This window comes from Culex pipiens, chromosome 3 (assembly GCF_016801865.2).
Source record: "Culex pipiens pallens isolate TS chromosome 3, TS_CPP_V2, whole genome shotgun sequence".
NCBI classification, from domain to species: Eukaryota; Metazoa; Arthropoda; class Insecta; order Diptera; family Culicidae; genus Culex; species Culex pipiens.
In genome coordinates this window covers 33,227,913-33,253,714 of record NC_068939.1, presented here as the reverse complement: position 1 = coordinate 33,253,714, position 25,802 = coordinate 33,227,913, and the positions used below count along the sequence as shown (strand labels likewise).

At 36.6% G+C, this 25,802-nt stretch overlaps 2 protein-coding genes across 3 annotated transcripts in view; both read left to right on the top strand.

Moving 5' to 3' along the window:
* The window catches only part of LOC120430033 (bifunctional heparan sulfate N-deacetylase/N-sulfotransferase), a 377,310-nt gene that overhangs the window by 280,907 nt on the left and 70,601 nt on the right, over nucleotides 1-25,802 (top strand). The window contains exons 3-4 of the mRNA XM_039595131.2: nucleotides 965-1,459; nucleotides 17,913-18,724. Of these exons, the coding sequence (XP_039451065.1) occupies nucleotides 18,102-18,724 (623 nt within the window). The 5' untranslated portion in view covers nucleotides 965-1,459; nucleotides 17,913-18,101. The remainder of the gene's footprint in view (nucleotides 1-964; nucleotides 1,460-17,912; nucleotides 18,725-25,802) is intronic.
* The window catches only part of LOC120430066 (leucine-rich repeat-containing protein 15-like), a 44,715-nt gene continuing 43,025 nt past the window's right edge, over nucleotides 24,113-25,802 (top strand). Inside the window, exons 1-2 of one of the 2 annotated variants that reach the window (XM_052710867.1) lie at nucleotides 24,113-24,259; nucleotides 24,320-25,263. In XM_052710867.1, the coding sequence (XP_052566827.1) occupies nucleotides 24,237-24,259; nucleotides 24,320-25,253 (957 nt within the window). In that variant the 5' untranslated portion in view covers nucleotides 24,113-24,236 and the 3' untranslated portion in view covers nucleotides 25,254-25,263. Of the gene's footprint in view, nucleotides 24,260-24,319; nucleotides 25,421-25,802 lie in introns of those variants that run through there. The other variant, XM_039595158.2, reaches the window with a different exon arrangement.

The window sequence follows — 25,802 nt, the reverse complement described above, 5'->3', positions numbered from 1 at the left end:
GCCACCATTTCTATCTTTCGTCCCCTCTTGATACTTCAATTATTCATAATGACCGGTGGTGGTTCCGGTGAGCGAAAGAATTCATCAGTGCTGGAATTTTTGATTGAGTAATTGTCGTTGGACAAATCGTCGCGCAATCCCTTCGATGATTGACGATGAAACCTAATGGAATTAACTTATACAGAAATGATCTACATTTTAAACATCGTAAACAAGTTTTCAATTTGGTATTTAATAACCAATTTTGAAGATGGAATATGACTTGGAAGTTACAGATTCCAGGAATATTTGTATCTAACAACAATCCGAACACTTTGACAACATATTGCTATAAATAACCTACCTGAATACAGTGACTTCACAGCAAACTTTCAAAACCACCCATCATCTCGCTGACATACAAAAGTTCAGAAGCTTCTGCAGATTTTTCCCTCCTGTTCCTTTTTTCAAACAAACTTTTTGCATCAACATCACGTTGCACTTGGACTTTGATTGCATTTGCTGCGCGCGCTACCTCTCAGAATCATTTGCTTGCTTCGCGAAGTTGCACTTTTTCTTACGCTCACCGACTGCTTTGAAAATATCATCCTAGCAGAGGGAAAATCCACTCAAAGTGAAACGGGGAAAACGTATAATCCGGTTGTTATTGCAAGAGTTGCAATTCCCCTCACGGAAAATGCAAAAGTTGCGCTGAAATTACTTGCACTTTTGCAGCGATTTCGCTTGCTGACCGCAACCACAATCCAGCTAAGAAAAGCGCTGGCAAGTCGTTTTTCTTTGCTGACGTTGCTGTTGACTCACAGCGAGAGAATTATGTGGGGGTGAAAAATTGCATTTCCTATTGATGGGATTCAGCTTTCATTAGAGGAAATTTATTGCGCGAAAGTTTATGATTTCTCAATCAGTGCTTTTCAATCTCAATCGCGGTACTAATTAGATTTTCACTTTTTCCGTCTTGTTTCAGATCAAACTTGTTGGAGCAGGATTGGCGTCGACTGTTCATTCTGGATAAATTCGTAGAATTCGCAACAATTAGAGAATGATGATGAACGCGAGTTGTGCCGGAGAGTAAAGTGCCATGTCCAAAAAAGAAGCTTCCACATCGATATCGAATCGCCGCCAAAAAGCTCGCGCCAACAATGATGGTCCGGCGGATTTTGGACTGACGTCGAACTGACGATCATGGGCAGTGGAGTCTGGCCGTGTAGGATGATTTTATAGCCTCGTGGGGCGAAGTTTCGGTGGCACGTGATTTGAGATTCGATTAGTGTGGAACGCGATAAAAACAAACTTAAAGTGATTTTAAGGTGAATAATTATTTCCAGTTTATGGCAAAAGTTTGGATCGGTAAATTGAATTAGCATTGATCGGAGGAAGCAGTTTGGCGCCAACATTGAGGCATCTACGCAAGGGAAGGTGATGTCATCAGAAAGATTTCATCGGAGCTGGTGTTGAAAAGGTATGGATAGGGTTGATTTTACTGCGCGTTAACGATAAGTCCTGGTTTGAATTTCGAATGATTGTCGTTAGTAAATCACTTTTATGACGGTATTAAAAATCACAGTTTTGCGTACTTTATGAATTTATACAATTTCATTTACACTCGAGCAATTCTCTCAGATTTCGGACATTCGATTGTTTTCTGTATTTTTTCATCCGGCTGAGACTTTTTTGGTGCCTACGGTATGCCCAAAGAATCCATTTTACATCATTAGCTTGTCCATATAATTTTCCATACAAATTTGGCAGCTATCCATACAAAAATGATATATGAAAATTCAAAAATCTGTATATTTTGAAGAAATTTATTGATCGATTTGGTGTCTTCGGCAAAATTGTAGGTATGGATAAGAAACACACTGAAAATAATGATGCAGGGTAAATTTCCTTTTGTGATTTTTTATTTAACTTTTGTCACTAAAACTTGAGTTGCAAATTTTTTTTTAATTTTTTGATATGTTTTTGGAGACATCAAATGCCAACTTTGCAGAAATTTCCAGGTTGTGCAAAAAATCTTTGACCGAGCTATGCATTTTTGAATCAGTACTGATTTTTTCAAAAAATAGAATATTGGTCGCACAAATTTTTCAACTTCATTTTTCGATGTAAAATCAAATTTGCAATCAAAAAGTACTCTAGTGAAATTTTGATAAAGCGCACCGTTTTCAAGTTAAAGCCAATTTTAGGTCACTTTTTTGAAAATAGTCGATGTTTTTATTTTTTTTTTAGATAAGTGCGCATGTTTGCCCACTTTAGAAAACATTTTTTTTTGAAAAGCTGTTTCTCTATATTTTGCTTTTTTGAACTTTGTTGATACGACCCTTAGTTGTTGAGATATTGCCATGCAAAGATTTAAAAACAGGAAAATTGATGTCTTCTAAGTCTCACCGAAACAACCCACCATTTTCTAATGTCGATATCTCAGCCACTAATGGTCCGGTTTACAATGTTCAAAAATGAAACATTCTTAAAATTGAAATTACGATCTTTTCGAAAACAATATTTTCAAAAAATTTCAATCAAGACTAACAATTCAAAAGAGCCAAACATTCGCCCACCAAAAAAAAATTTAGACGGATTAAAAAATACAAAAAATTAAAATTCTGGAAAAACACCGATTTCGTAGAAAATTGCTCACTCCACAATTTTTTGTTTTCTGCTTTATTCGGGCCAGATAAAATTACTTTTCGATTGGAAATTCAAATTTTTTTTTATAATCGAAAAATTATAAATTGGCGGAATATTTTTTGACCATGCATAGAAAAAAATCAATTCTCGGAATCGAGAATAACCACAATTTCGAGAATTGTTCTTATTTTTCTCGTGTATGGCTCAAAAGTTGCGGGTTTTAGTCGCCTAGCATGTAAAACATCACAAAAATTAAAAAAATACCAATTTTGGAAAAAAAATCAAAATGACGACAAACATTTCTTTTCCGTGTACCTATTTTTTTTCAGAAAAGTTCTCATCACACTAAATTGATGAGAAAATTCATTCAAATTTCCCCCTTGTGGACAATTTTCACATATAACAAATCTTTTTTGTATAAAGCGTGGCTAATCACTGAACCCCTCTCCCCGTAAGGTGTCCGGGAATTTTTATATTTTGTCCCGGGAATTCCCGAAATTGAAAAAAAAACATATTTTGATTTGGGAATTGAGATTTAGTTGTGGAAATAGATGAACAGTTGAATACTGAGAAATCGATAAGAATTATTAGACATTAAATTGTTTATTCAGCATCTGGGGCAAATAAGTATAAATGTCTCGAATCGATACAGCTATTCATGCCAAATTTTTTGCTCAAAAATCTCTTGTTCCTATTTAGGCTGTAGTCCTGATTTTCTTCAGTTGCGGGAAGTTGGATAATTTATAAAATATTTTGTGTTTAAAACATGACTGAAATTTCACATCCTTGGGCATGAGTAAGGACCTCGACGCCGTTAGCAATGTTGGCTTTAAAATAAAATTTCGTGATAATATCACTTCCCCTCAGCCAACATTTTTGCCATGCGAAGCGGGCCTCGACGCTGTGTCTAGGTTTAATTCCTAGCTAGGAGCCATCAGTGTCTTAAGAGGTGGTCCCAAGGCCGAGTAGGAGTTCATGAAGCAAATTAGTCGTCTCCCACCCCTTTTAAATTGAAAAATGAACTCTGAAACCAGCGCTTACTCACAACAGAAACAGAGGCCTCTTCTAGGCATTGTAGGATAGAATAGATTTTGAAATTTATTTAAAAAAAAAAATTATTACGTAGCATTTTGATATGTCAAAATTTCCATAGAGTCTCGGTCAATCAATAGTGCGATGATATCGGACAAAATTCGTTAATCTGTTGAACTAACGGTTTTCGGATTATGGTTGTATCGACCATTGTTGCGAATCGAGGGTCTACTGGAGCCTTGACGATCAAATGGAGCCTAACATTTCAAAAGGGCGCATGGGTTTTGTGAACAGGAGTGTGTCTCCTTCACTCAAATGACAGTTTACATAAGGTATAATAGAGATGCACTCTTGTTTGCAAAGTTCTATGCCCTAATGAAATGAATGGCATGAAATAGTCGTCTTAATTACAAGTGTTCAACTTATGAACTGTTCATTTATGTTTATTGGTTTTTGGAAGCAGCAAGACTGGTTTAAAAACAAGATCCTTTACCTTATTTGGCGTTATAATAAAACATTCGGGGATTTGAGATTAAATTTACTTTCAGACAGTTTAGTTTAGGTTGTTGATTAAAGTTAGATAGTTTTCCGTAGATGAATAATTCGACATAAATGATTAGTTGATTTGAACGAAGTGTAACATTTCATTGGCAGATCTGTTTCTAGTTGTAATGTACGACAAGACTATTGACGGACGTGACAGGTCGGCAGTTAGTTTTCATCTTTTTTTCTCTAGTATTTTTTATTTCCTTTAAATTTGGAATACATCATAGGTTTCTTTTGTATAGATCTCCGATTAGTTACATTTTCTTATTTAATTAACTAATAATTTAATTTATTCCGGGCCTTCTTACTTTGAATCACAATTTCAGATTTTCTTTATTCAGTGTTAAACTTAGATTACCGTAACTGCTCAAATCATCCAAGTTCTTACTACTCACATCAACACTAATTTTCTTTCACCTCCCCCCTCCCGATCCCCTATATCTTCCGGTGGTGTTCATTTGGTATGCAATACTAGTTCGGCCACTACCCTTTTTTCCACAAGAAACCGGACTTGGACTGACTTGAGGCCGCGTCCCCCACCTTGCTCCGTAAAACGAAAACGAAAACGAAAACGAAAACATGACTGAAATTTCACATGGACTGGTGTCATTTAATTTGTTCTCATCTTTTGTTTTTTTTTTTAATATTTTAAGAAAAAAAATCAAGCTTTTCTAGTTATGTCATAGAAGAAAAAAAATTTATGGGAGAGTTTTTTTCACCCTCTACTGCACAATTTTTTTTCGAAATATTTTATTTTTTCCGTGTTTAGGAGGTCGTTTTAAGCAACTTTTGTTCTACGAAAAACTTAACTTCCCTTTTTTATGTTTTTTTGTTTCATTTTTAGTATTTTAGTTTGCATTTATCTTGTTTAGTTTATGTTTTTGTGTTCCACTTCCTAGCATTACATTTTGCCTTTCATTTTTGCATTTTTTCATGTTTTTAAGTCACTTTTTCAATTTTTTGCTTATTTTTCGCATTTCTGCTATAAAATGGCACTATTATCATTTTAATTGTAAAAAAATACGTAGAGGTTTAGTCTGGGACATTAGAAAAATTACTGCATACTTATTTTTATTTAAAATATAGGTTAAGAACACAGCCAAAGTTGACTGCTAAAAAAAATACAATTTTTTAAACATTAGCAAAGATACATAAAATAAGTAAATCTTCCAACCCATACATTTTCTAAAATTTTAAGAGTTCTTCTTTCCAATGCTTTTTAAAGATCAAAAATTGGTTGAAAAATTGATTTTGGGGTTGGTTTGTAGAGGGTTAATTTTATTCACATTGGAAAAAAAAACAAAAAAAAATCTTTTCGGCAATCTAAAAACTGCTATCCTTGTTTGGACTGAAGTTTAGACTATCACCAATTAATAGTATTGAGCTATTTCAATGATTTTATGCTTGAAACCCATAATAAATGTAGTTAAAACATAGATTTTATTCCTGTTTTAAAATTTCCCTAGGATCCTGGAAATTCTCGGTATTCAAATAATATTTTACCCCTGTCCCGGGAAATGCAAAACCTGGAAAAATTTTGCGCTTCAATTTTATATCAGAAAAAAAACAAAAGGCTTTTCCAATTTTTGAAAAAATGTGGAATTTATGAGTATTTTAGAAAGATTCTTTCAAACTTACATAATTATTAAAATGCCAAAAAGTTGCATTAGAATCTGCACATCAAAATCCTTTCTTAGAATTTAAAAAAAAATATTTGCTTGTCTTAAAACCATCACAAAAGAAACTATTTATCAACTTCAACATTTAATTATCACACCTAACAATGCTCTTCCGCACTTTCCTGATTGCATCTCTAGCTTTAGCCATCCACAACAGGGGAAAGTCACGATTTTCCCCGGCCACCACAATCAAAGCCATTTGTTTGCGGAAAAACCCTTTCGTCGCGCAAACGGTCAGTTTTTTTCTCACCCCACAATTGTGCCCATCATTTCGCGCCACTTTCTGCCACCAGATTGCGCCGGATTGAAGTCACCTAGCGCTGAAGGATACTAAAGAAGACTCCTCGGACAGGATGAAATAATTGTAAAAGTCCGCGAGCAACATTGTGCCGCTGCCATTCATTGTTTGTGTGGTGTTTTTTTATCAAACATTTTCCCCGGGAAAAAGCGGTGAAGCGAAGAAAGCATAAATTGGCGTCTCTAGAAATAAAATTCGAGCAAAAAAGAAAGCGCACCAGCTGCAATTGCAAAACTGACACACCAAATTTAAACTTTTGTCCAAGAGATGAAAATTGTGAAAACGGAAGCCCCCGGGCAGACGGTAATAACAAAATTCATGTCATTTCAATAACAGATTAAGTTAAAATAACAGAAACTGTTATTGAATATTCTTGTAAATATTTTCTGGAAGAAAAAATAATAACATTTTTTGTTATTTTAACAATAAATGTTATTGGTTTGATATTCCATCGGAAATGTGAAATAAGATAATAATAACAGTTTAAGTTATGTTTTTCCATTTAATTCCATAATAACAGGAACTGTTATTGGTTTGATATTCCATTAGAAATGTGAAATAAGATAATAATAACAGTTTAAGTTATGTTTTTCCATTTTATTGCCCAATAACAGGAACTGTTATTGGTTTGATATTCCATTGGAAATGTGGAATAAGACGATAATAACAGTTTAAGTTTTGTTCAAAAAAAATCCAGTGCCGTTGGTAACATCCAAGCCGTGTTGGGCAAGGCCAATCGCATCTCCTACATCAATAGTTGGTAGTTGCATCCAGCGAAATAGCCCATAACAAAAGTTTTGGACATACATTTTGAATAATAATTGGTTTGAAAAAAAGTTATACAATGGTTTCTGAATATGCTGTGTAACAAGTTTGCTAATGACTAAAAAAAACTATGATTTATACAAAAACTTTTGATATCAGGATTTTTGTCTGGACAACTTATGTCAATTTCCATGGGAGTAAGCGGGGTACACTCAATGTTTACATTTGTTTATAAAACCAAATAAAATAAGTCTGGATAACATCAACAATCAACAGCCCAACTGAATTTGAGCCCGATCAGAAAATATTGATTATAAGTGTTGATAATTTTGAGGTCGAATGACCCAAAAACAAAATTGAAAATTGCGAAAATAAATGTTTTAAACTAAAACTTCAAAAAGAAACCAGACAGTGTAAAGAAAAAAGCAGATTAATATTATGTATAATTTCTTTATTCAGTAACCCTTGAATTATTTGAATGTTTCTATTCAAAAGTATATATCAATAAAATGTGTCAAAAGATTTACAAATTATTGAAAAAGAATCATTATTTTTATTTATTTCTTGTTTAAGAAACGTGATATTATCATTTGATTGATTTACATTTTTCTGTTACGTTTACTTCTACGCTAAATCATGTCCACCTCACAACTCTTTCTCAAGTCGGACGATTACCGACCGACGGTTACAGACTATCGATGAGGTGCGCCAAATAGCTGCGCTCCGAGATGAACTGAATCACGCTGGTCAGCAAGTCCATGTCCAGCAGCATGTCGGTACTTGCAGATGTCGTATCCATCTGTGCAGTCGTTGTACAGAATGTCAATCAGTTTGTCCCCAAACGACTGGAAGATTCCGATGACCATCTCGATCTGGGCGTGGGACTCGTCCGAAGTTCCGTGCGTCGTCCGGTCAAGCGTCAGCCCAAACTCTTGTCCAACTTCATCCCTCGGCGACTCACATCCGCTTGTTCCTTCTCACTGATCGCGACCTTGAACCTTGAATGTGGCGGCACAGCGGTGTTGCAGTTGCGCAGGATGACCTCCGAGGTACGAACACAGCGAGTAGAGCAGGCCGTATGCGTTCTTGACGAAGCCTTCGTTGGTGGGGGGAACGTCTTACTGGATTTGGATTTCGCAGCAATTCAGGATCGCCTCCTCGATCTGCAACTCCGGCCACCAATTCCTTGACACTCATCCAGCTCGTCCCCCTGTTGCTGGAACTCGCTCAATCAAAATCAAACAATCGACGAATCCCTGCCGGATCTCATTCGTAATCCGTTCGTTCTGTACAAACAGTCTCAATATTTGCCGGTTCACGTTTGGTTGGCGCATGATCGCAGTTGAAGGGCGGTAAGATTTACCTAGGGCGGCCCGCGTTTGGACGAGTTCGGCTTTCAGGGCGATCGGGACGGACCAGCTGATGAGACCGACGTGGAGTGGTGCCCATATCGGGTGTTTGCTGAGGACAACACGTTCCACTTCACCGTAGGAGGCCACGACATGAATCACCAGCAGAACCTCTAACAGGCATACGGACCGGGACAATGCGCGTTGATAGTTGGCTGCCACTTCCATCGGTCCCAAAACTCGAGGGACAGTACGCATGAGATCGTTGGGCATAGACTTTCTCCAGCAAAAAACTTTCCATCGCTAACTATCGGCAACCGCTTGACCACGTCCTCACCATCCTCCCGCCGTTGAATCACGCTGTTATCCGTACACCAACACCCGGCTGAAACAGTTCCTTCAACGATGCCACCAGCGACTTCCACCCATCATATCACACTTGGCGGCAGTGCGAAGAGTCAGCAACTTTTTCTGCAGCTGAAAACACAACATGTTGTTGAGAAAAAATGTTTTTTTCCTTACAGAAATGAAAATTTACCTGGCACCTAAATAAGCTGATTTTGAACAGTAAATTATAAGCGGCCGAGCGCAAATTTTCGTTGCGGCCTTTGTTTTGGTGTTGTTGACTGACAGTTGTTGAACGGTTCACGCTAAACCGAGTCCAACAGTTTGTGTATGAAAACTAGAGACCCTGAATAGTTTTGCACTGCATTTTGGGTAATTTTTTGAGTAAATTTTATTTTGTACTGATTCTGATTTTAGAGTGTCGGGTTTGTTTATATCAAGCCGGCCCCCAGTCAACTCAATCGGAATTCTGAAACGGAATTCAATTCGAATCGTTTACGTATTCCGTTTCAAACGCAACAACCGATACGTAAACGATTCGAATTGAATTCCGTTTCAGAATTCCGATTAAGTTAACTGGGGGTAGTGCAGATTACAAATTTTCAAGGAAAACAGATTGGCCATTGTGAAGTTGCTGTGAAGTTTTCCATGGCACTTCGAAAAGTTGAACTCCATGTTGCACGCATACACTCTCACTTTTAATTTCTCGATTGATAATCGAGATTGCAATCAACATTATTAAAACATGAGCAGAATGCACTGTGTGTTTACAAATCCACACTTGCTTATTTACAACGTTTTGCTTGAATTGATCATAAATTTACTATTTACCTAGACTTAAATATTAAAAAAAAAACAATAAAAAAAACTTTTCGCTCCCAAACGTTATTTGTGGACGCCCCCACAACAGCACAGAAACAGAAACGTCAAAACAGTCAAAGCAGGCTGAGCGCTGCATTTGTTTACGTCTTGTGTTGCGCGCATCCGATCGTGTTTGTTTTCCGAGCCGGTTCGCGGACAGTTCCAGGAACACCGAGGTTCCTCTTCTGGATTCCGTTCCGTGGTGCAATGTTTTGTGCGCTAATTGTGAAGAATCGGGGGAAAACGGCGCAAAAGAATCCGCGCAAAAGTTGATCGGAACAAGTGTAATAATTTTGTCTGCGCTTTGTTCTGTTTGTGGAAAAAGAGATACGCGTTTGTTGCCGCATATGGGTAGAGTAGAGGTAGAAATCCTAGTCACAAAAGTAGCAAATGGTGCTATTTTCCATCCGGCCAGCAACACAAACAAAACACCGGTACGAGCGGAAACGTCTTCCTGTTTGCTGCACGGACTAACAGCGAAAACGACATTCAGGGAACTGCAAAAAGGAGTCGTAATCTTCGCGGATTGCTTCCGGTGCCGATCATGAAGGTAAGTTAAAGCAAAACAATGTAAATGGACCAATGTCGAAGTGTAAACAAAAAGTTTATCCTGCTTACGTTGATGTTTACATTAGGATCGATCAGGACAGAATCTTTGTTTACACTTCGACATTAGCATTACATTGTTGTGCTAGAGCAGTTTCATTACTTTTGATAGTTTACGCACTTTCGCGTTTCCAAGTTTTTCGAATGCTACGCAAAGTTTTTGCAAACACCGATTATTGACGGGGAATTTCTTTTCAGGTTCGAAGAAGAGGAGGCTTACCCTATCGGTGGAGCGGCCCAGAACGCCGACTATTGCGAAGCCAAAGATGGTTCTGTAACCTGATAGAAAGCATCTATCTTGTTCGATAAGGTTGCGGCGAGGACGGCTTGCCAGCCAGCAAGAGCAAACTTGATCAACCGGGCAATAAGATAAGTAAACTTATTTTTTTAGCGGTAGTTTTTCCTCCTCTTCCTTCTTCTCTTCTTCCTCCTTATCCCTTTCTTCTTCCTCCTCCTTCTCCCCCAACTCCTCCACCTTCTGATCGAATCGGTTTAACAATACGGCTCTTGACATTCGACCTCCGACATATATTTTTCAAGCAAAACAAGTAAATGGGCCAAGTTAGATTTGTAAATATGCATTTTATCCTGTCCACGTCAGTGCATATTTACATTTATCATATCCTGCCATGTTAAATCTAGCAAAACAATGCCAAAGGGCCGTAATGGGTTTGTGAACAGAGTGTATCTTGCTCACGTTGGATAACACTGACCTACAAAAATCGACAAAAATGACTGCGCAGATTCAACTCGATGGTAAGCATGAAGTTTAGGGTCACAATAAATATTTTTAAAAAAATCAAAGTGCACTTGTTTCTGGGGACCAGAATGTTCATGCTTCCCCTCGAGTTGAGCCTGCGCTGGAATTTGGTTGGTCGGTGTAATGTTTACGTTTGGCATGAAAGGGATTCATTCTTTGTTTACAAACCCACTACGCCCCTTTGGCATCGGATAGCTAGAAATGACTGCTTTTTTACAAATCCAAATTGCGTGTTAAAAGAAAAAATAGTGCATGAAACAGGGCATACTATCTACTATCTACAATATTGATTTTACAGGGAATCTGATTGATTTGAATGTTGATTTTTAAACAAATTTCATTTACTTCTTAGAAAACCTAGATTTTTTTTATAAATATTTCATTTTGTTTTCGTGCAATATTTGGTTTAAAAATATATCAATATTGTTTTATTGCAGATTACTGTCATGGAGTCGATGAAGGCTGTCTATTGGAAACTCAAGTTAAGGATCACAACGCACCATTTATAATTAGAAATTCTTCCTGTGGCGATGCTTATCACTTTAATGATCTTCTTCAGATAAGTGCCTTATTTCTTCAAGAAAAAGAATAAGACACTTTGTGATAATTTTTCATTATTTTTAGGTTGGAATTCAACATTGATCGACAAAAAAACCAACGTGATTGCATCGAAAAACCATAGGAATGTGAGTGATGACGGATTTTTTAAATACGTTTATTGGAGTCGCCAAGGTCAAACTTGAAAATGCGTAGTAATTAAGAAACCAGCATCTCCGAGTATAGAAAAGCCAGTAGCTATTTTTATAATATAAAAATAGTAAAAAATTCAAAACAGATTTCGTTAACTACACTAATATATAAAAATCAAAATTAGTTCATGTACTTTTATGTTATATTTTGCTGGAATAGTTCTGTTACTTTTTTATTAGATTCTAAATTTGTTTTTGTTTTTCTTTGAGTAAATTATGTTATACAATTCTTTTATTACAACTCTTATATGACCCATATTTGTAACAGCCTGAGTAACGATGCCATGCTTCATTATAATTATGTATTTTTTCTGTTTTCAAACTTCTGCTCGGATATGTGATAAAATAATAACACTTTTTGTTATGCAATCAATCCATTAATAAAAAACAAATATAAAAAAATAATAACACTTTTTGTTATGCAATCGATCCAAATCAATAACAGTTTTTGTTATGTGGGTGCTCCCACCCATCGCTCAGAATAACTAACCTTGTTATTCTATTGTTCTGGATTCTATGTTATTAGTATGTTATTGAAATAACAGAGCAATAACAATTTGAGTTATTTTTCGAACAAATCTTTGTTATGGAAATTTGTTATTTTAACAACTAATCCGATCATCCCAATAACGGATTTTGATCTTCTCACAATATCAAAAACTGACCTTCCCAAGTTATTTCCGTCTGCTCGGGCCACTAGAAAACAAAACAGAGTCAAATCAACCCCTCCGAAGGAAGAAAGCAAAAACCTGTTTTTGTTTATTTCGGTGCGACTGCCTGTCAAAGAGGTGCTGCTCAAAAGCTTGTGAAAAAAAAGTCGTGGAAAAATAAAATCTCTGACAACAAAACAAGCTGCAGCGAAAATGTGGCAAAAAACGGCGAGAAAATGAAAGTTTCGACCGAATTCGGTGAGAACGAAAAAAAAAAAAATACACCAAAGTTTAGCGAAGAAATTGTACTCTTTGTTGCAAAAACAACCAGACAAACCAGTCGAAGCGTTGAAGAACCGCTGTTTGACACGGTGAAATTGCGTTTCGAAGATCTTTTTTTCTTTCTTTTTTTTTGGCGGAACAGACATTGTTGTTTGCCATCGCCCAGGCGAATCGAAAACAGCTCAAGGATAAAGTTGTCAACGAAGTTTCGGTGTCGGGTAGGATAAAGAGATAGTTTCCTAATTAGATTAGTTTTAATGCTTTGGCACTTGAAGGGAGTTTGTGGAGTGGGATGGAAAACCGTTTTTGATTTTGAGGTGATTTGCTATTTCTTGCTTGAATTTAATTTTGTAAGAACTGAACTTAGCTAAACTGCAAAGATTAGCCACTATTTCAATAACGGGAGCTATGCACAGTACTTCGTCTGCTGCACTAAACTCTTTGTTGAATTTACTTCCTCTTCATAAATTTATTGAATTAGAGGCATGTAAAAGTGCCCTGTTAATGAATCGATCCACAAAGATTCAGGAAAAAGATTTGACTGGCCACCTAGAGGTCCTTAAAAACTTTAATCTGAATCCTGCGTTAAACTCAATAGTAGACTGGATGCCGACCAAGGCTAACTATAACATTCCGTTCACAGTGGACGCTAAAAGTCGCTACGAGTGGGATAATGGTGGGCCTAATCTTCGTCCAGGATCGATTGAGTTCTACACGGATGGTTCAAAAATGAATAACAACACGGGAGCTGGGGTTTATGGCCCGGGAATAAAGAAATTTATTCCTATGGGACATTACCCAACAGTTTTCCAAGCTGAAGTTTATGCAATAGTTGAATGTGCGTGTATTTGTCTGAAAAGAAACTACAGATTCACAAACATTTGTATTTTCTCTGACAGTTTAGCAGCTTTGAATTCCCTTAAAGGGTATACCTGCCAATCAAGATTAGTTTGGGAAGGTGTTAACTTACTGAAGCAATTATCTCAAAATAACGTGGTAAATCTCTACTGGGTTCCTGGGCATTGTGGAATTCTAGGAAATGAAATAGCGGACAGCCTTGCAAGGAAAGGATCGGAGACTGATTTTATTGGTCCAGAGCCCTTCTTTGGTGTTCCAGACTGCTCTATGAAAATGGAGCTTAAAATTTGGGAATTATCAACAGTTCAATTTATTTGGAATACTACAGATACTTCCAGACAGGCAAAAAGATTTATTTTCCCCAATGAGAAATCATCCCGGGAATTACTGAAACTAGACAAAAAAAATTTAAGGGTGATAACCGGTTTATTGACCGGCCACTGCCCTTGCAAATACCATTTATTTAATATGGGAAAAACTGCAGATTCAATATGTCGATTTTGTCAAATGGAAACTGAAACATCAGAGCACTTGCTATGCAATTGCGGTGCCTTGATTCAAAGTAGAATTTCAATTTTTGGGAAAGGGGTCTTACAGCCCTCCGATATAATTAGGTTCCGTCTCGGCAGGGTCCTAGACTTCATCAAAAAAGTCGACCCTAACTGGGACAAAACGCAGTAAACAGGAGCCGCCTATCACCGTTCCATGGTGCTGGGTCAACCTGATTTTGCCATAAAAAAATGAGTCATACCACAATATTCCTATAATTGGTCGCAGTGGTCATAAGGCTCTACAAAAAAAAAAAAAAAAAAAAAAAAAAAAAAAAAAAGAACAAAATCATAAATCAGTCTGTTGCAATTCCGTTGTAAAACTATTTACTGTTCTTGTCATTCTCGTAGTGCTGGGAATTCCCGGGATTTTTCCAAAACCGAGAATTCCTGAAACCCGGGATTATTCATATTTTATCCCGGGAATTCCCAAAATTAAGAAAAAACTAATTTGGTCTGGAAATTCTGATTAGGATGTAGAAATAGATGTACATTTGAATACTTAATCATCGATAAATATTACACAACATTCAAAATTTGTACTCGACATATATCAGCATCAATTTGGCATATTATGGAAAATTGTTAAAATGTTAGTTTGGAAATTCAAAAATTGCCTGGCGCTTTAAATATTTTCTACTTTTCTAAATAAATTAAATAAATTTGGGTAATTCTCCACCAACTCACACGAAATCGCAAAAAGTTGCCCCGACCCCTCTTCGATTTTCGTGAAACTTTGCTCTAAGGAGTAATTTTGGTCCCTGATCACGAATCCGAGGTTCATTTTTCGGTATCTCGTGACGGTGGGGCGGTACGACCTTTTTATTCAAGTTAAAAAATGGTTTTAAAATCGCTGCCATTTTTCGTTGCTCATTTGTCAAAAATCGTGGGATATGTCATTTTATGGGAAATTTAATGTACTTCTCGAATCTGAAATAACTGAGAAGGGTAATTTTTTCATATAGAAAAAAAAATTTCATTTTAAAATTACGTGTTTTTTTTTAACTTTGCAGGGTTACATTTTAGAGTGTAAAAATGTTGTACAATGTTGTAGAGCAGACAAAAACAAAATTTTTGATATACAGACAGTTTTTTGAAAAAGTTATGATTTTGATCATTTTTGACCCGTTTTTCGAATTTTTAACCCCAAAAACTCAATCGTGTGCTTTTGAAAGTATTTTTTCGGAATGTTCACCTAATTTTGCACAAGAATGACCCCTTGGACGATTGTTGGGGTCGTACCGCCCGACCGTCACGAGATATCGAAAAATGGACCTCGGATTCGTGATCAGGGACCAAATTTACCCCTTAAATCAAAGTTTCATGAAAATCGAAGAGGGGTCTGGGCAACTGCTGTGTGAGTTGGCGAAGAATGACCCATTCAAAATAGACTTACCGTAAACCGGGGTGACTTTGATAGGATTTCAATTTGTTTTTAGAATATTTTCCAACAGGTAAGGTTTTTCTCAAGATTATTATTTTTAAAACAACTACTGGGGTAGATTACACAAAGTCCATGTACTATTTCGGAAAAAAAGTTTCTTCAATAATGTTTAGAAAAATAGTTAAGTTAAAAATTCTTAGTTTTAATTCCGGGGTGACTTTGATAGTCATAGTTTTTCTTGATAAAATCATATTTAAGATGTTCAAATTTTATTTGTACGTTGAATGTACCATCACTAAAGAAGCTGATATAGTTTTTGAGAAAAAAAATCAATGTTTATATATAGTTAACTAAATGTATAAGGTTTTTAGCAAAATACATATAAATTTTAGGCAAAATTGTTAAAAAGTCGAAATTTTGCCTGAAGTTTGTTAAAACTAGTTTTGTTTATAAAATTATCGAATTATATTGCATTTTATACTGAATTCAAAGCACGAATCACAAGCTTTCACATTTTACATGAAATTTGTTCAACTGAAATTGCATATAAATTTTGAGATTTTTTTTAAATGTCGAAACACATATTATTTATTATTTACAAACTTTTTTAACTTTCTTCTAGTGGAAAATTGTCCAAAGAATCCGAAAATGCATTCCATTTTCCAATTAAAAATCATGTTCATTGGGAAAATCATGACACTTTGAGAAGTTTAAAATAATGACTTTTATCACCATTTTCTTAACTAAAGTTAACTAACTTTTTAAACTTGTCAAAATTTTATAAAAAGTTCTTCTTGGGGTACTTTGAACACTTCTCTACCACGGTCAGTATGTTTCTAAACCATTCCTTACGTATTTTAATTGTACTCTTCATTTTGCGGAAAAATCGCAAACCTATCAAAGTCACCTTGTTTTACGGTATTTAATTTAAATCACATTGGTTTATTTGATAAATTTCATTTAAAATCCAACACAAAAGCAAAAAAAAGAACAAAAATAAAATCATTTTTTTTATTTCTTTTAGGATATCTAAAAATTTCTGTCCTTGTTAAGATTGATGGTAGCACGAGTCGTACATTTATCCAACGAGGTTTACCGAGTTGGATAAACACGATGAGTGCTGAAAAAATCAAGTTTAAGACCGAGTTGCTTACAACATTTTTTTTTTGCAATTCTGAAAAACGCTTCTTGAATGGAGTTTTATGTCAAACAGCCATAATTTAAGTAAATTCAAAGTTCTACTTTTCAGCACTTGAATGGGTATTGAAAAGTTAAATTTTTTCTTTGATTGATAAATTTATTAAACACATGAATGTTTGACATAAAATTCCTTTCTAGAAGCGTTTTTCGTAATTGCAAAAAAAGTTGTTAGCAACTCGTTGCAAAACATGATTTTTTCAGCACTTTATCGTTTCGAAAACAATTCTTTAAAAAATTTAAAATCAAGAATTATATTTCAATAGGGCGTAATATTGAATGTTTGGCCCTTTTGAAATGTTAGTCTTGTTTTTTTTAATTTTTGGAAATATTGTTTTCGGAAAGATCGGAAAATTTCGAAAGTTTCATATTTTAACATTGAAAATCGGACCATTAGTTGCTGAGATATCGACATTTGAAAATGGTGGGTTGTTTGGGTAAGACTTAGAAAAACATAAATTTTCCTGTTTTTAAACATTTGCATGGCAATAGTTATCTCAGCAACTATGGGCCGTATCATATAGATAATTTTCTCAGCTTTTCAAAAATATTTTACTCAAAAGTGGGCAAACATGGACACTAGTCAAAAAAAATGATTAGCTGCGACTATTTAAAAAAAAGTCACCAAAAAATGGCTATAACTTAAAAACGGTGCACTTTATCAAAATTTCACTAATTCGATTTTACATCCAAAAATGAAGTTGTTAAATTTTTGCGACCAATATTTCGATTTTTTCAAAAAATCTGTATTGATTCAAAAAATCATTACTCGGTCAAAGATTTTTTGCCCATTCTGGAAATTTCTAAAAAGTTGTCATTTGATGTCCTCTAAAACAAATCAGAAAAAAAAATAAAAATAGTTTTTTTTTTGCAAATCAAGTTTTAGTGACAAAAAGTGAAATTAAAAATCATCAACAAAAATTTTACCGTATATCATTTTTTTCAGTGTAGGCCACACAAAAAATACAAAAATTAAAATTTAAGAAAAAAGACCGATTCCGTAGAAAACTGCTCGAATGTTTAAAAAAAATACAATCAATCTTTTTTTCCAAACTCAATCCCGTTTTAAATCGAATCTGCCAATCACTCTGGCTATAGCTGACTAAATTTCGTGAACTGTTTCCACGAACAAACGCCCCGCCTTTGGCATGTCAGAGTCGTTCAACCGATGACTGATGCCATGCCGAAATTGATTCCGAGGCGCGTGGACAAGATTATCAATCTCATAAACAAATTTCCACATTGTCATCATCATCATCAGTATCATCCTTCGGTCCATCTTCTGGTCGGCATAGTTTTGCAATAGCTGATATCATCACTTATCCATTGACACTCTGACGGAACTTCCACTCCTTCTTATCACTTTCGTTCGCAGGACTCGCCCCTCGCAGGACCATCCAACGCGCGCGTGCAGCGCAGAATGTAATCCGAAATTACATCACGTTCGTCGGATTAATCATCGGCTTGCCAGTTTCGTTTTGGCAAGAAGCGAAAAAACTCTCTGCCCGAAAAGCAAGAACCGCTGCCAGTGTGAGTTCTCCAATCTCGCACACGCACACACACCATGAAAGGATCCGACTCCACGACGAAACTATGGAGCGGCTCGTCCTCGCCATCGGCCAGCAGTCACGATCTGACAACCGGCCACTTTCCCCACCAGCAGAAGTCGTCCGGCATGGCCATGAGCACGCTCAACCGGCACAGTTCGGAGACGGGTTCGACGGTGCATCTGCTCGGAGCCACCAGCGACACTCCGGGCCCCGGCGGGGGAGGCGGGGGTCTAAAGCTGACGGCCGGCAGCTCTTTGACTTCAGCTGACAGAAGCAACCACAATGGTGGCGTCGGGTACTCCTCGACGTCGTGCACGATTCCCGGATTCAACGGAGAACCAGCCAATGTAAATAGTAGTATCGGTAGCAGTAGCAGTAAGGGCAATTACTTTGGAAGTTCCGGCTGTGGCCAACATCAGTACCAGCAGTACCACCACCACCATCACCACCCCAGCAGTAGCGGAAGTAGCAGTGGGTCGTCGTCGAGTGGGCCCGGAAGTGCAAACATTTTCGCTCGGTGCTGCATCTACCTGACCAAGGGACTGAACCTGCGGATATGTGCCGTCGCGCTAGTGATAGTTACGATATTCTCCATGCTGTATTATAACTACTATATGGATAGTTCGCCGATAGCTAGGTAAGTTTGCGCGGGGTTTTGTAATTATGACCGAGAAATGAGCTGGCGAGCGATAGGGGTCAGCATGGGCATGGGAGTTTGCTCAGCTTTCCAAACAAATGCGATGGACTGGGTTACGGATCTGTTCAAATAGTTTGGGTTTATGTTTATCTGGGAAGGATTGTTATTAGCAAATGGTCCTTGTATGTCCCAGATATATTATATGCGTGTGTTGGAATGATACTACACTTCACACCCATTTGACTTTGGTCTCCAAAAACATGGAAAATAACTAAAACGGATTTTTGAATATCAACTTGTAACTTACATAGCTCTCACAGATACACGTGGGTGCAAATGGTAGCTTATGATAATTCCATAGCATTTCGACGCCGTCGTGCTAACTTGTCGTACGTCGCTTTTTGACGTTCCGAGAAAAACGCGGTTTAATGTGTGACCTTGAATAAGCAAAAATGAGAGCACGCAATGTTAACACATTTTGTTTGGTTGACCATTCTGTAGGGGAAAGTGGGGCAAGTGTAACAAGCTAAGGAAATGCTCGTTATAACCCATTTAAAACGTGAAAAATTTGTCGGATTTTTTTTTATAATCATCTTATTCCAGGTCTTGACTAAGACTTTGATAGAACAGGTTTTTAAAAAATCCAGTTTTTGACTGTAAAAAACTTATTTTAAAATTTTTGATTTTCCGTGCGTTCTACTCAACTAGTGGGGCAAGACGAACAACCCGTTGGGGCAAGAGGAACAATGCATGAAACAACATGCTAATTTGCTTACAATTTAACTGTTATCACTTAGATACATCAGATTACAATATATTTGAAACGTTTCTTTCATTTTTAGATTAAAAAATAATATTTTACTAAAAATTTTATCGTTTTTACAAAAAAAATATTATTGAGATGATAAAAAGTAAATTTTCATGATATCACTATATTTTGTTTGAAATTTTTTGTTAACAATTATTTATCAGTTTTTAAGTACTTTTAAGTATTTCTTTCCCAATAAAATATGTTGTTGCAGCTATTCGTATTTTTTCTATACTAAAAATCTATATGGTACACTTGTCCCACCTAAATTAGATTTTTTTAAAGCTCTCAACAAAAATAACCAAAAGTTAAATCATACTTTGTAATAGGTGCAAGTCATTGGTAGGGTCACTACTGATCTAGGAAAAAATGCATTTTGAAAAAAATTGCCATAAAACGAATCCTATGCCTTATTTTGTACTTTCCAAATATTATAAGAAAACAAAGGTTTTGAAAAAAACTTCATTAAATCTTATGCTCCGTGGCGTTTAAGTCGTTTTGGCGATTATGTGGTAGTACAATCAGCTAATTGCATTGCTAGCAACAATTCCTCATAACGTCATGATTCGAAATCCGGACACTCAGTATCATATCATTTTCGTTATAGTTGACAATAAATCATGTAATAAGTTGGAAATGAAGAAATATCATCAGAATGTAATATAAACAGTCAGTTTTAAGAGAATGCATGCAAAATATGTAAATTCTAACATTTTTTCACCAGAATTTGAAAATTAAAATGACCTGTTGTGCTTCGAATCCCGGACACTCATAAAAGCTGATTCGAAATCCGGACACTTTTGCTTCGAATTCCGGACACTCGTTTTTTTCCCATGAATCGCACAAATTTGGACTGAAATGTTAGTGAATGGCATTATTTAGGTCTCAAATAAGCTGTTACCACCAAAACAATCAATATTTTATGTATAAATTTGCTAGAATTTAAGGAAATCAAAACCATACATTTCTACTTTGCCTTGCCAGTGCTTCGGACGTCTATGAAATATTTCACGTGAAATGTTTCGCATTTTTGGTAATCTTATAATTTTATTTTATTTAATTGTTTTGACATTAACTACAGCGTTCAAACAAACTTTAAATGAAAGTTAATGTTAGAATTCATCAAATAACACAGTTTTGATATTCATAATGCGAACTTATATCCAAATAATTGATAAAACAAGTTGAAGTGTCCGGGTTTCGAAGCGTCCGGGAATTCGAATCATGACGTTACTGGAAATAATCAAAATTGTAAAAATTACGGCCGTACGAGCGATTGTTCCTCTTGCCCCATATGGTCGTCCTTCCCCTACATTGCCCCGAAGTTTGGTTGAATTTGGTTGCCTTAGTCTCGAGTTATAATTGAACATGTTTACGTCAGTCGAGCTCGTACTTGTGTCAAACGCGTTCTGACGAGAAATCCCTTTGGCCAATTGTCGCACTCACATCAATTTTCAGGCTGTGTCAAGATAACACGATAAGATTGAAACTTGTTACATATGAAAAGTGACAAAAATGCAAGGATTTTTTTCGGTTTTATTGAATATCTTAGGGTTGAAATCGAATTTTGGGGATCTGTGAAAGTGAGCTGTTCAAAATGGTGTTCTTAACTCAATTTAACCCAAAATCAACATACGACAAATTAGCACGACAGCGACGATTTATGCCTGAAATTCGCTATTTTATTCACTGGTAGGAGATTCTCTACAATTCAATTCTGTCGACTAGAGCGTATTCATGGAGGTTAAATCTATACCTTGACCTCGACGAAACTGAAACGTTTACTGACATCATCTTTGGAAATGTCGAGTTGTGTAACCGATATTTCGGATATTCGAGGATTCGGGGTCGAGTACATTTTCAGACTAGATTTCGTCATGTAATTATGATGATTAACTAAGGCCTAGTTACCTGGAATTTTGAATTGAGGCAATTGAAAAAAGAACCAAATCCACCATAACTAGTTCCTTAGCACTCTCACAGCCATCCATAGCCGGTCCGCCGCACACCTCTGAACAATTCTCTACGAAATCGGTATTTTTTAGAATTTTAATTTTTGTATTTTTTAATCTGGCTGAAACTATTGTGGCGCTTTCGATATGCCCAAATATTTTGAATCATTAGTTTGTCCATATAATTTTCCTTACAAATTTGGCAACTGTCCATACAAAAATGATATATGAAAATTTAAAAATCTGTATCTTTTGAAGGATTTTTTTAATCAATTTGATGTCTTCGGCAAAGTTGTAGGTATGGATATGAGCTACACTGAAAAAAATGATACACGGTAAAAAAATCGTTTTTTTTTTAATTTTTTGATATGTATTAGGGTTGATGTGCCAACTTATCAGAAATTTCCAAGCTGTGCAAAAAATCGTTGTTCGAGTTATGAATTTTTTAATCGATAATGATTTTTTTCAACAAAAAAACAAAATATTGGTCGAAAAAAGTTTTCAACTTCATTTTCCGATATAAAATTGAATTTGCAATCAAAAAGTACTTTACTGAAATTTTGATAAAGTGCACCGTTTTCAAGTTAAAGCCATTTTTAGGCAACTTTTTAAAAAATAGTCGATGTTTTTAATTTTTTTAAAATTAGAGCATATGTTTGCCCAATTTAAAAAAAAATATTGAAGAGCTGAGAATATTTCTACTTGGTTGATACGACCTTTAGTTGCTGAGATATTGCCATGCAAAGATTTAAAAACAGGAATTTTTTTTTTTTTGATTCGTGAAATTTTCCGATCATTTTGAAAACAATATTTTCAAAAATCAAGACTAACATTTCAAAAGAACCAAACATTGAATATTATATTTTAACATCGTAATTCGGACCATTAGTTGCTGAGATATTGACATTAGAAAACTGTGGTTTGTTGGGTGAGACTTAGAAAACATCAATTTTCCTGTTTTTTAATCTTTGCGTGGCAATATCTCAGCAACTAAGGGTCGTATCAACAAAGTTCAAAAAAGCAAAATATAGAGAATTTTCTCAACTTTCCAAAAATTTTTTTTTCAAAAGTGGGCAAACATTTGCACTTATTTTTTCGGGCAAACATCGACTATTTTTAAAAAAGTTACCTAAAATGGCTTTAACTTGAAAACGGTACACTTTATCAAAATTTCACTGGAGTACTTTTTGATTGCAAATTTGATTTTACATCAGAAAATGAAGTTAAAAAAAAATTCGAACAATATTTCGATTTAAAAAAAAAAATCATTATCGATTAAAAAAATTTTAACTCGGTCAACGATTTTTTGCACAACCTGGAAATTTCTGAAAAGTTGGCTTTTGATGTCCTATAAAAAATATTAAAAAAATAAGAATAGTGTTTTTTGTAAAGCAACTTAGCCCAAGACACCAAATCGATCAAAAAATTCCTTCAAAAGATACAGCTTTTGAATTTTCATACATCATTTTTGTATGGATAGCTGCCTTTGAATGGAATATTATATGGAAAAACTAATGATGCAAAATGGCTTCTTTGGGCATACCGAAGGCACCAAAAAAGTTTCGTACGGATTAAAATATACAAAAAAAAAAATAATAATGACCGAAATCAGAGAAAACTGCTCCTCTGGTGCACCAATTGTGTTTTTTTATTAATCATGTTGAGTTAAGAACTCTATTGCTAAGAACAGCTGGAAATCAAGCCCAAGACCATTTGATTACAAATCAACTTAAATTTAATATCAATTTTGCTCCAAAACCAGAACAATCAACGCTCATCCTTTCAAAACGCTGCCCCTTTGTTCACCTTAATGGACCTGCAAATAGTTTACGTTCCGCACACAAATTTCAATCCAGGATCTCGCCTCTTCACGGGCACCACGATTTTGCATCAGTTCTCTCCCAACATCAAACCCAAAGTTGAAAATTAGTTGACTAATGATAACATTGTTACTGCCAGCTCAGCCTGTCATCCACACCCCAGCACACCAGGGATGCACTTCCTACTATCGCTTCTAGACGTGTGCGCGTGTGTTTGTGTGCGTAAAGTGGCACAATTTTCATTATTTATTCAAAATTTAGATTGGAAAGCTGTGTTTGTGTGTGCCCGTGCGTGTGCTGATTCACGCGTATGATTAGATGTTGCATTTCGCGCGCTCGCTGGAAACCTGATTAATGCATAAATTGCATCAAACATTCACACGTTTGATTGGGTTCCTGCGTGTAGAATATATGTATGTGTGTGTGCGTTTGCTATCAAAGTCCACACCATCAGAACCCCACGGCGGGTGTGAATAACAAGTGCACGATTTGGTGTCTCTCCGCACCATCATTCGGGGGCGTTAACCACAGAGCTACAGGGTTGCCACGTGGTCCGGATGCTGGGGGCCAGTGAGTGATGTTGGTCTCCGCGCGGTGAGTCAATATTCACAAATTACTTTTAGGGATTTTTTTTTTGTTCAATAATTCCATCTTGTTGAAGAATTTCCGTGAAATGTCGAATTATTGAGAACAACAAAAAATTAATTATTGAACTCTTGCCTTTTTGGTGAAGAAACACTCTCGCACGACCCGACGACAATGTGTGCAACTTTGGCTGTGGTTAGGGGAAGTGAGTTCAACCGTCGAGATCGTCGTCCCCCCGGGGTTGATAAGAACCAGACTGCTGGTGTCGCTGTCGATATCTTTAAACCCGCTGTTATTCACTACCATTTAGTTTATCATTAGTGCTCGAGTTGACTGGACTGGTTAAAATGTTCAAGTCTGGGAGGATTCTGTAAGTTTAAAGGTTATGAGACATTTGCAAGCAGTAGTTTGAATTGCTCTTCGCTTCTAGATTATCAGCGATAGCTGCGTGCTTTTGCATCCAGATTGCCGCTACCAAGTCCTACAAATGTTCCGTGATCAACGAGGCTGGATTCTGCTTTCTCGAAAACGTGGTGATTGATGGCGTACAAAGTATTCAGACGCTGGATCTCCCAAGGCATCCGATTCTCCTCATCAAGTCGGGTGCCATTCCGAACTTCTCCAAGGAAATCTACAGCCATCTACCGGGGGTTCGTTTGCTGCACATTTACAACAATACCGTCATCCGGAAGATGCTGATAGCATCGAGCAATCTAAGCGAGATCAACGTTCAGCGTAACGGACTGCTGGAGTTCGAGGTTGAACCCGTTGAGAATCGCGACCTCAAAACACTCACCATCGTCCACAACGCAATCACAACCGTGCCGAAAAACATCCGCTATCTGGAAGGTTTGGAGAAGCTATACCTGTACAACAACTCGATCGAGTACGTCGACCTGGAGCTGTTCACCAACGCAACTCAGCTCAAAGTGCTTTCCCTATACGACAACCGTATCAAGACCCTCGACTCCAAGCAGGGACTCCGATTCCCGGCTCTTCAAACGCTCTCCCTCAGCAAGAACAAGCTCGTCTACATCCCGTACTTCTTCGAGGCATTCCCCGTCCTGAACGCCATCTCCCTCCGCAAGAACCCCTGGAACTGCCAGTGGCTCGAGTCCGCGATGGCCCACATCAACCAGAAGGCGATCCAGATCGCTCGGAAGGACGCCACCTGTCGGGACCGCTGGGTCGGCGACATTTGCTGCTACAAGACGGTGCTGGACTTTTTGTACTATCTGCGGCAGGAGGACGCCCGCCAGGACCGCAACCAGCTGCTGCAGATGGCCCAGCAAAACCAGGAGTTGAAGCACTTGCTGGAACGGCTCAGCGAAAGCGTTCACAAGCTCGAGGAACGTGGCAAGTGAGCGGACGTGGGCAGTGCTGCCAGAATTCTTACGCTTTGCCGTTATTAATTGTCGTATGGCGCTGACTTTGCGGGAAACGCCCCCCATTTGCTTTGTACACAGTGAAATATAAAGACTCAACGATTAATGAACGCTGTAAGCTTCTAATTAGTGAAATATCCTAAGTGAGCAATTCTCTACAAAATCGTTTTTTTAATAATTTTTTTTGTATTTTTTTTTTTATCTGGCTGAAACATTTTTGGTGCCTTCGGTATGCCCAAAGAAGCCATTTTGCATCATAAGTTTGTCCATATAATTTTCCATACAAATTTGGCAGCTGTCAAAAAAATGAAATATGAAAATTAAAAAATCTGTATCTTTTGAAGGAATTTTTCGATCGATTTGGTGTCATCAGCTAAGTTGTAGGTATGGATAAGGACCACACAGAAAAAAATATACACGGTAAAAAAAATATATTTCACTTTTTGTTACTAAAACTTGATTTGCAAAATAATACTTTTTTATTTTTTTAATTTGCTTTAGGGGACATTCCAGAGTGTGCAAAAAATC